Source organism: Phasianus colchicus, chromosome 10, assembly GCF_987193195.1.
Source record: "Phasianus colchicus chromosome 10, bPhaCol1.hap1.1, whole genome shotgun sequence".
Taxonomy (NCBI): domain Eukaryota; kingdom Metazoa; phylum Chordata; class Aves; order Galliformes; family Phasianidae; genus Phasianus; species Phasianus colchicus.
Window position 1 is genome coordinate 17,856,311 of NC_143445.1, and position 10,606 is coordinate 17,866,916.

Below are 10,606 nucleotides of genomic sequence, written 5' to 3' on the forward strand. Positions count from 1 at the left end.
GGAAGCAGAACTGAGGAGTGGCTCAGTGAGGGGGGGAAAAAATTCCACAAACAGAAACCAAGTGGGGATGTGGTGAGTGGAGGTTTGGGGAAGCTCCTCATACCTCTTGCTCCAGGGAGAGCATGGCATAGTTATTAATCCCTGGAGTTGATTTTATGGAGTTTTGCAGTATCAGAAGTCATTTATTACTGCATCCTTCGTTCTTGTGGATGCCTTTCTAGGAAGGTAAGCATGTTTCTTTGATTTTTGGTTACTACTGTGCTGTCAGTGTTCATCTCACTTGGTATTCTTCCTTGTTGATCTCAGCAGGGTTTTCTAAAATGGTTTAATTGCTGCTATGCTTCTGCTATTATTATTCTGTGGGAACTGTTCGTATTTTCCTCTCAAGCCCAGTCACGCTCTCCCCTACAGCAAGTCCTTTGCTTCGCTTTGCTCAGTTTCAGTGCTTTACATAAAAGGTTGCAAACAATCATTGTTGGCCATCACCCAGACTGGCATCGAAGTCCTGTAGATGTGGCTGAAGTTCTCCCTAACCAATCCATAGCTCAGCTCGCTGGTTGGCTGCTTGTTTCTGGGGAGGGCGAGCCAAGCTCTCTTTCTCAGGCAAACTCTTTCATTTCAGTGTGAATGCATGTGTGATGCTGAGAGCTTGAGCTGACCTTGCTGTGCTGCTTGTTTCCATTTCTCTCTGCTATGACAGCTGAGCCTCCTGGATGTTGCATTTTGTAGTGCTTGGAAAGCACTGTAATTTTTTATCGTATTTAATTTTTTGATAGCATTCAGGTGGCTGCTGGATCTCTTGCCCAAGTTGTGCTTTGAGATAACCCCATGGGCACACAGCCTGATGGTGCTGCTGCAGTCACCTGAAAGCTTCTGCCATGAGGAGCATGCAGCTGTAGATGAATTTGTTCTCAAATGTGTATTGAAATGGATTTTCAGTGATTCCTTTCATTTCAGGCATGAAAGCCTATGACTTTCTGGCAAGAAGGACTTCAAGCCAATTAAATGCTGTTGTGGTATCAGTCAAGTAAGAGATTTTCCTGCTAGATTAATGAGCATTTGAAATAAATGAGTGGATTTCAGTTTAATTTTGCAATGTATTTTATTTGGGTCATGTACTTTCTTTCTGGTTTGAAGTATTCATAAGCAAAAGCTGTCAAGGAGCAGTGGTGGGTGCTGAGTGGTGCTTATTTCAGGCTCTGCTTTGTGGTGCTGGGTGGGTGACACCATGTCTGAGCCTCCTGGATGGACAGTCCTGCCACTGCTGCAGGCACAGAGAGTGTGTAGAAGCAGAAAGGCAGATTGCTGTTGTTTTTATTAGATATAGTGTTTTAAGGAGTGAACTGTGGGATAAGAACATCTTGGACATTCTAGGAAGAGAAAACACAACTCTGCATATCCATGCGTGTATTTTCATGGAAAAGAATGAGGATGGGATGAAAGGCACTCCTCAGCTCTGCAGTACTGAATAACACCCTCTGCTCCTCCCTGACAGTTACAGGCTGGCACCCAAGTACCACTTTCCAGTTCAGTTTGAAGATGCGTATTCAGCATCCAAGTTCTTCCTGCAGAGCAGGGTGCTCTCGCAGTACGCTGTTGACCCGACGCGGGTCTGCGTCGCAGGAGACAGCGCTGGCGGCAACCTGGCAGCGGCTGTGGCACAGAAGGTACGTGGATGGCTTTCCAACATGGGGCTGTTGCCTTTAGAAAAGGCTGCAAGGAGCACAACGCACCTCTGCCTGTGTGGTTGGTGCGAGCAGGCTGTCCTGCAGGAGGTCCTTCGTGTTCTGGTTAGGCAAGTTTGCTTCAGCCTTTTCATCAAAAGGCATCGAAGCATCCTGAAGCAAATTTAACTGTTTCAGGGAAGGTGTTTGAAAAGGGAATTTCATCCATTTGATTCCCATCGTTCTCAGTGACAGCAAAATAAAAGCAACAAGACTAATTGTTAGTGCCCTTTGATCAATCTTGAAGTGCCTCTCGTGCTTACTGAGAGTTAATTAAGGCAGTAGGAAGTTGTTATCTCTGGGAAGCTGGTCAGGTTGTGCTTGGCTGGGAAGGTCATGAATCCACCACACGCACTAAGGAGCGTGAGGAAGAAGTATGAGGAGAAGTAGTTAATTCTTTACATTTAAGGTTTTCTGTTGGTATGACAGAACCAACACTTTTTCACTGTCTTTGCACTTATTTCCTTTATCTACAGCTGCTGGAGGACTCTGAAGTCACAAACAAGCTGAAGGCCCAAGCTTTGATTTATCCTGCGCTTCAAACTCTTGATCTGAATCTGCCATCTTACCAACAAAATGCAAACATGCCCATTCTGTCCAAGTCACTCATGATCAGGTTCTGGAGCGAATATTTTACTTCCGATCCATCTCTCAGGGAAGCGATGACCTCCAACCGCCACGTCCCGGCCCAATGGGGACACTTGTTTCAGTTTGTGAACTGGAGCACCTTGCTGCCCGACAGGCTGAAGAAGGACCACGTTTACACCGGCCCAGTGTTCGGGAGCCCCGCGCTGGCAGAGAAGTACCCTGGGTTCCTGGACCAGCGGGCAGCCCCACTGCTGGCAACAGAGGCACAGCTGCAGGGGCTGCCCCCCACCTACATCCTCACCTGCCAGCACGATGTGCTGCGGGATGATGGATTCTTGTATGCCACGCGCCTCAGGGCGCTGGGCGTTCCTGTCACACACGAGCACGCTGAGGACGGCTTCCACGGGGCGCTGATATTTGTCACCAGCCCGGGTGACTTGGCCGTGGGGCACAGGCTGCTGAGTGGCTACTTGCAGTGGCTGGAGGAGCACCTGTAGCCAGAGAGGGGTGCTGCAACACATCTGGCTCATAGCTGGGTGCAGCTGAGCTGTGTGCAGGAGAATGGGGTCTGCGTGCTTTGGGTGTGATTGCTGTATTCTGTGCTGCCTTGAGGTGTCTGCATACAGCACTTCTTGTCAACTCCATCAGGAAAACCAGCTTGATCCAACGTGTGCTTTTCTGGTGCTGCATTCTGAGCTTAGGACCCGGGCACTGCCTGGGAACCCCTTTCCTGGCCGACCCCCATCAGGCTGTGCCTGGTCCCCACTGTGCAGCTGCCTGGGCTTGGTGGGCAGTGCTCCCATTGCAGCCTGCCTGGCAGAGCGTAGGGCTCAGCTGGGCAGCTTTTCATCCCTTCCCGGTGCTGTGTCACAGCGATGGTCTTGTGTCAGCATGGCCATCACCGTTTCACACAACTGCTGCTTGGTGGCTGCTCACTCCCTACCCCTTGTGCCGGGTGCACTGCAAGCAGCAGAGGAGCAGTGGGCAGACCCAGCGTGAGTGGCAGCAGTGGAACCTGCCCACTGCATCCCTGCTGCCAGCCCTGCAGCACAGCTCCAGGTAAGCACCACAAGACTGAAGGGGATGGCTGCGAGATGGTGCAAACACTAAAAATGTGCACCCATCTTACTCAGTAATTACCTCCATTATTCTCTGTAATAGAAGGAAGTAGTGTAACTGAACGGCACTGGGTGCCCATCAGATAAGGGAAGGGTGCAAAGGTCCTGCTTTTAGAACAACGCTGCTCTGCAATTACGTTGTTCTTACTAAATAAGTGTCATGTTCTTGTTATTGCTATCACTGGTAAACAGTTTTTAAGAATAAAACTAGGCAACATCATAGGTTTGAAGAAGAAAGAGTTCAGCATTGTTTTGAATGAATATCCTACGTAGAAGTGCTCTCTATATTAAATACGAATCCCTAATCTTGAGTGGTGAGCGTGCACGTTGGTGGGCTGTTGGTCTGAAGGTTGCAAAACACTACCAACAAACTTGCAGCATCCTGTTTCTTTTGCACAAAAGCTACTGCACAAATGCTGTTTTTTTCCATGTGTGTATGCAGGCATTTAGATGGAATCATGTCAGGGTTGCTGTATTTTTGTCTTATGTTGAATACAGAAAAGTTCTCTGATTCTAATGCAATGTTATTCTTTTCCAATAAACAGAATCTGTGGGTGATGGAAAGGTGAACTTCATTACACGCAGTAACTGCCACAGAGAACCAGGACTAAATTCAGGGTCATGAGAAATGTGCTGAGAAGGGATGAGTCTGTGCAGTACTCCTGGCACGTTAAACTGAGATAAACGTTTGAAAACATTAAGCTTATATTGTGAATATCTTAATTGCTTAACAATTTTAAAATGTCTATTTCTTTGAGATGTTTGTGCTTTCCTGCACTTCCTCTGTGCTCACTGAACTGAGGAATGAAGGAAGGTAAAATGAATGGTTTTTGAGGTGCTTCGTGCCTACGGAGCCATCAGCTGGCAGTGAGCATCCATCCCCAGCCTTGCTGATGGCAGAAGGCAGTGGCTCCCGCCCCGCTCCTGCAGCTGGGTGCTGCTCAGTGGGAGGAGTGCTCGTCTCTCCGGGGAAATAGCTTTTGCACATAGATCCAACCTTCCTGGATGGGCAGGTGGGAAAGAGGGGTTGTGCAGCGCGGGACGTGGAGGATGGCTGTGTCGGAGTTCTTGAAGCGTGCGTTGTTAAGATCTGTTCCTGCAGGGAACAAAGTCAAGTTGAATGGCTGAAACAATTTCACGACTTCCCTTTTTTTTCGCACCCTGGACATAATTGGTGCAATTCCAAATAACAGATGGCAAAGTAGTCGGGGGCTGTTGTACCGGATGTGCATTATCGAAACCCGTTATGCAAACAGCATTCCACATGCAGTCATAACACTTCAAGCTTGTTCATGTGCTCCTCTCATAAAAGCAGAATTGCACATAGGGAAAAGTGGGAGTGGAGGGATTTGGGTTTTATCTGCACTTCTGTTCAGCTCAGCCTGGGGATCAGGGCAGAGAAGGAATGAGTCACACTTATCCTGGGACACAGGCAAACCTGGTGCTGAAAAAGGAAAGGTAAATGTGTGTTGTCCAATGCTTTCTTTGCAGCAAAGGCAGGAGCAGGTGGGGCTGCTGTGCCTTACAGCAACAGGCGCTCTGTGGATGTGCTGCTGTGCAGCTGCTCTCTGCCATCCCTCTGCTCTCTCCTATGAGCCCTGTGCCCACTGATCATTCTCCTGGTATTTGTTACCTGAGGGCCTCAGCCCTGCTCCATGTTGCTCACTGGGGCGCATCTGGTGCGGGCCAACGCCCCTGCTCTGGGGGCTCTGCTCACAGCTAACCCCAGTGTCTGAGCCAAATGCATCCATAACGAGCCCTCCAATATGCATGACTCATTTGATAGGCCTCAATATAATATACACCAACTAAAGGGTCCTTAATGACAACAGATGTGCCTGACTGTCTTCCTCAAAGCCAACGGGACGCTAAAGAACCCCAGGAATTTAAAATGCAGCTCTGGCTGATGGCTGAGCCTGCTCCAGCCAAAGGCACGTCAGACTTTGAAGACTTGCTTTGAATTGATGGGGAGCAGTATGGTGAAGCTTTTGGAAGCAACGCTCCAGCAGCTTGCCTGCAGGACAGCATGCATCCGCACACATCCATCCACACAGCGCAGTGCCGCGCTCATTGGGGCAGGTTGCTGTTTGAATTGCTGGGGTGGCACTGGGTTGCTTCTCTATGACAAGGTTTGTATGGAGGCTGCCGACTGGGTGACCAGCTGGCCTAAAAAAAAGTCTGACCTCTGCCATGTATCAGCCTGCTCAGTTCAGTGCATTTTTCCCGAGCACAGGGCTTTGGAGAAATAAATCTCCTGCCTTTCAGCAGAGGAAAGGAAAAGCTTACCAGTTACCCAGATACCCCATGATAACGAGCCTTGTGGCAGTGCTGTGTCACTGAATTTCCTCAGTGCCCATGTTAGAAGCTCTGTCAGAGAAATGTGGGTCTGAGTGCAGTGGAAGCATGTCCCTGCACACCTGGCACTTTGCCCCTCTGGTGCTGTTTCCAGGTGCTAGAGATGCTGGTGATGTTTTCCTTGGATGCTTTCTTGGTTGTCTCATGCAATTTTTTCTTAATAAAATAAGAATATCCCTCAACTTACAGCAGAGCACAGAATGAAGAGGCCAGTGGCTGTGTTTCGTAAGGCCTAGTATGATGAAAAAGAGCATCAGAGACTTGTGACATTCTAAATAAACGAACCATCCAAGACTTAGTCACTGTGGTGCCCCCTCCCTGGAGGCATTCAAGATCAGGCTGGGCAGGGCTGTGAGCAACCTGCTCTACTGGGAGGTGTCCCTGAACTGGATGATCTCTAAGATCCCTTCCCATACAAATCATCTGTGACCTCGCACAGATGGTGGATGTGTGTAGTACTTTGGGGAAAAAAGAGCACTTTTGGCCTATCATTTCCCGGTGTGTTTAGAGACTGCAGCTCTCTTCAGGTGCTGGCCCAGCACAGGGGGAGGCGTTCAGCAGTGCCTTCAGGGGCTGCAGTGGCACTGCATTCTGTGCGTTCCAGATGTATTCATTTTTTCTGATGCTTTTTTTTTTTGGCGGAAGTTGTCCTCGATGTTCTGAAGAGCTCTAAACCTCTTGTGGCCAATATATCGGCAGATCCAGAAGGTAGTATGGTAAGGTTGCAGCTGGACTTGATCTTTAAGGGCTTTAACAACCTGAGCAAATCTATGATTCTAAGGGAAAAGCTCTGTCAAGGAAGTGCATCGCTCCCCGCTTCCCCCTTTCCTCTGAGCTGTCAATATTCTTTATGTATTCATATTTACTATAGGCTGAAAAAGCAATGGCCTTCTACTGTCGTCAAAATCTATGAGATTCGTTCTAGAGAGCGGCTGGGTGGGCACATCTGCCTGCTGGATTACTACTGCAGGGGTCTCACGTTGGCTGCTCCCTTAAGGTCAGCTTCTGTGGTAATACCTCCTCTCATCCCACAGCACCTCATCTGCTGCAGGCTGCCTCCATTGGCCATGAGCAATGACTGGTGAGTCATCACTGATAGGTTGACCCATCATGTGATAGGTTTCTTTGCTGCCCCTTCTATTCTGTTTTGAATTTTTTATGGCCCATATCATGATAGTGATGCAAAGGGAAAGATGTTACTCTGGTGTTGGCAGCTGTCTCCCAACAGCTGGAGCCGGCAACTCTGGGTATGGAGTGGATATGGAGCATTGCTGCTGGCTGTGTGAGCAGGCATTGCCGAACAGCTCAGGGCTGTTACTGCCCCTGAGCTCCCCACTAGCTGGTGCAGCAAATAAGCAGGCCTGGAAGAGAAATTCTGAGTGAAATAGAACCCCTATGCACTTTGCAGCTGGCTCCATCCATCCCACCCTATCACTTGGTGGTGGTGCTGGCTGCACAGCAGCACTGTGAATTCCGCTTGTGCTGGAGCTATTCTGGCTGGGTTGCCAGGACAGCCCACAGCATGGGGGACGGACTTCTTCTCTGCCTCTTGCTGGTCCTGTACAAACTTGGGGCACCTTCCTGGTGCTGTGCAGCCACACAGATCGCTCCTCTGCGTGACTCATCAACGTCTGCATCACATGCAAACGAGGATAAAGCATCTGCGGTGCGCTGAGCTCTGGCAATCGGAGGAGTTCCACTGAGGGATGGTTGGTGTGAACTCATCGAGGGAGCAGCCCCAGCATGGTAAGCTGCACGCTGTGCCCCTGCATGGGGAGCTGTGTGCGGAGCTGTGTGTGGTGCCCCTTCCTGCTCCTCGGGGAGCTCCTGCATGGCCTCATCCATTGCAAGCCAGCAGCCCCTCTGCTTCTGCTGCTTGTATCAGCGTGTCTGCCAATGCAGAAGCTTGCTAGTTGTTATTTGTACTTGAAGTGCTGGAAGCAGTGTGGTCACTTCTGCAGCTGCTCTGCAGGTCCCCAGCAGCCAGGGCCCAGGTGTGCCTGGTGCTGCTCCGGCCCCAACACTTCCAGGTGCTGAGGGCTCTAAGGAACTCTGGGGCACGCAGGGAAGAGTGGGTACTGCTGTGTGTGGCTGTGGGGAGCTGTGTGTGCTGTGCCTGTTCTGTTTCATGAGCTGACTGCAGAGCATAGCGTGTCACTTTGCTCCTAGGTCCCCATTTTCAGAGTAACATGCTTCAGGCACCAGAGCAGCTCTGAGAAGTTGTGGTGTCTGCAAATCGTGTCCTTACCCAGCCTGTTGCAGACTTTGTGGCAGTCACATTGATGTCCTTTCAGAGCTGAACCTTAACCTGATGTCATTTGTAACCCACGTTCTACTTTTCTAACACTCAATCTTCCCCTGTGCTCTGACCACTTCACTCTCACTGGCGCTCAGTGCCCCCCGGAATGCTCAGCAGCAGGTGGATGTTTCCCTGAGGAAGAGGGCTGAGCACCTGTGCCTCTGCTTGATTTCGTTGAAACAAAAGCGTTTACTTATCCAAACCCCCAGGACAAAAGCAAGGTTTATCCCCAGGCAACCTCCTGTGAGGTGTAGCTCCCCAGGAGTGCTCGCTCCTCACCTCCGCGCTGCAGAGCCCTGGGGCAGCCCTCTGCCCCTGTAGGGATGCTCAGCACTGCTACCTCAGAATGTGCAGGAGCGGGGGGATGTGCTCCACCTGCACCACTTCTGTGCCATCCTGCTGCTGGCGTGCCGGCGGAAACTTGAACGCGCCACGACTGGCTCCGTCCATTCAGTGAGCACAGTCTGGTAAGTTCTTAAAGAGTTCTGAGAAATGGCGTCAGTGCAGCCATGCTGCTGAGCTCATCCTCCTGGAAAGGGACTGATGCTGTGCTGAGAGGGCAGCGCGGCGGAAGTTGTGTAAGGCAGCTGAGGGCTGCGAGCGGCCGCTGCCTGCGGGGTGTCAGCGCCCGGCCACATGCAGGGCGCTCCTGGCTGCGTGCTCTCCTGGCTGTTTGCTCCTCGCTGACCCTGCCAGCAGCTGAGAGCAGAAACCTTGTGCAAACAAGGTGTGATCTTCATGCACCTACTTGCTATCTGGGTTGGAAGGAGGCAGCATGCCATGTTGATCTATTACAGCAACAATACTACAATAGCATTGATAGATTATGCTGACTTTTGCTTTTTCATTCTGCCTTTGCAGGCTGTGAATGGGACAGACGTCTGCCAGGAGGTGGGAAGAGCCCTGGAGAAGGGCTACCTCTCCACCATGTATAGCTTGGAGTTCGCTTTGGGTGCCATTGGGAACAGCATTGTTGTGCTTGGTTATATCTTCTGCCTGAAGGAGTGGAAAAGTGGCAATATTTACCTGTTTAACTTGTCACTGTCAGATTTGCTGTTCCTGTGCACTTTACCGGTCCTGGTGAGCAGCTACTCCCAAGGCCGATGGATAAGTTCGAGCATCCTGTGCCACAGCAACAGGTTCCTGCTGCACGTCAACCTCTACACCAGCATCCTCTTCCTTACTGTTATCAGCATCGACCGGTACATGCTCATGAGATACCCTTTCAGAGATCACGCACTGCAGAAGAGGAAGACAGCCTTCATTGTGTGCATTGCTGTTTGGGTCCTGGTGATACTGGAGCTGTTGCCACTGACCTTCTTCCTGGAGACGGTGTCACCAGCCAATAACTTCACGTGCCTCGACTATGCGAGTTCTGGGGACCCGGAGAAAAGCCTCATCTACAGTCTGCTCCTGACACTCTTTGGGTTCCTCATCCCCCTTGCCATAATGTGCTTCTTCTACGTGAAGATGCTGCTTTTTCTGAAGACCTGGAAGGAGATGAGCAGCTCTGTCCTGGCTCTTGAGAGGCCACTCACCCTGGTGGTGCTGGCTGTCACCACCTTCTCGCTGCTCTTCACCCCATACCATGTGATGCGCAATGTCCGCCTCGCCTCCCGTATCCCAGCCCTCAACGTGCCCGTGTGCACCCAGAGCGCCATCAACACTGCCTACATCATCACCCGGCCCATCGCCTTCCTCAACAGTGCCATCAACCCTGTGTTCTACTTCCTCATGGGGGACAACTTCCGAGAGATGCTGATGGCAAAAGTAGTGCAGGTTTTGGGCAGGCTGAAAAGCGCGGACAAATGAACTGCTGGAGAGAGCTCTGGCAATGGAACTGGGGGAAAGCTGTGTGGGAGAACATTAGCAGCATGCAATGCTTTACTCTTTAGATAGCTTTGTTCAGGCAACAGAACACACAGGAGCTGCGTGTGTCACTGAAAGTGCCTGTTGCCGATTTGTCTCCAGCAGGACAGAGGTAGGGTCAGCGGGCAACCTGACACCACACCCAGCATAGGGCATGCTGTGCTCTGTTGAGATTGCAAATAAAATATCGCTGTGACATTTCTCAGCAGGAAATTTTGTTGTCATACATTTTCTGTGATCAGTGATCTGCCAGTCGGTGCCAGGCCAGACCTGAGCCCGAGGGAAACATGCTGGAGCTGGGTGCTGCAGGCTCCATGCAGAGCCGCCTTTGCATACGTGACTTCCTTGCCTGAACTACAGCTCCTGGGGGTTTACGTTTTGGCATGAATAGCTGCGCCCATTTCCATCTCCCGCCTGTTTGGGCTGGCAGCAAGGATGTGCACCAAAGGAGGTATGCAAAGAGGTGGACAGACTTAGCTGGCAGCAAGGCTGGGAGGGTGGCTGCTTCCCGCTGTGACCGAGGCCAGGAGGAGGGAGCAGGGCTGGGCTGAGGAGCGGGGAGCAGGGCTGGGCAGTGGGCCAGGCAGGCCTTCCATGAGCTGCACTGTGTGCAGGCAGCTTTCCTTATGCCGTCAGACCTGGCTGCAGAACAC

General features: G+C 51.0%; 2 protein-coding genes across 5 annotated transcripts in view; both read left to right on the plus strand.

Moving 5' to 3' along the window:
- Positions 1 to 4,272, plus strand: part of AADAC (arylacetamide deacetylase) — a 28,969-nt gene extending 24,697 nt beyond the window's left edge. For all 3 annotated transcript variants that reach the window (XM_031603640.2, XM_090147562.1, XM_090147564.1), the window contains 3 exons: positions 958 to 1,027; positions 1,496 to 1,667; positions 2,201 to 4,272. In XM_031603640.2, the coding sequence (XP_031459500.2) occupies positions 958 to 1,027; positions 1,496 to 1,667; positions 2,201 to 2,809 (851 nt within the window). In that variant the 3' untranslated portion in view covers positions 2,810 to 4,272. The remainder of the gene's footprint in view (positions 1 to 957; positions 1,028 to 1,495; positions 1,668 to 2,200) is intronic.
- A 565-nt stretch (positions 4,273 to 4,837) lies between these two features.
- On the plus strand, positions 4,838 to 10,151 carry SUCNR1 (succinate receptor 1). Of its 2 annotated transcripts, XM_031603748.2 has the most exons (4): positions 4,838 to 4,888; positions 6,820 to 6,866; positions 7,381 to 7,531; positions 8,946 to 10,151. In XM_031603748.2, exons 3-4 carry the CDS (start codon positions 7,529 to 7,531, stop codon positions 9,894 to 9,896), a joined length of 954 nt encoding a protein of 317 aa, XP_031459608.2. In that variant the 5' UTR covers positions 4,838 to 4,888; positions 6,820 to 6,866; positions 7,381 to 7,528; the 3' UTR covers positions 9,897 to 10,151. The 2 variants fall into 2 exon arrangements, with proteins under 2 accessions (XP_031459608.2, XP_090003058.1); XM_090146932.1 differs by lacking the exons at positions 4,838 to 4,888; positions 6,820 to 6,866; positions 7,381 to 7,531 and adding an exon at positions 8,697 to 8,811.
- Positions 10,152 to 10,606: the final 455 nt, after the last annotated feature.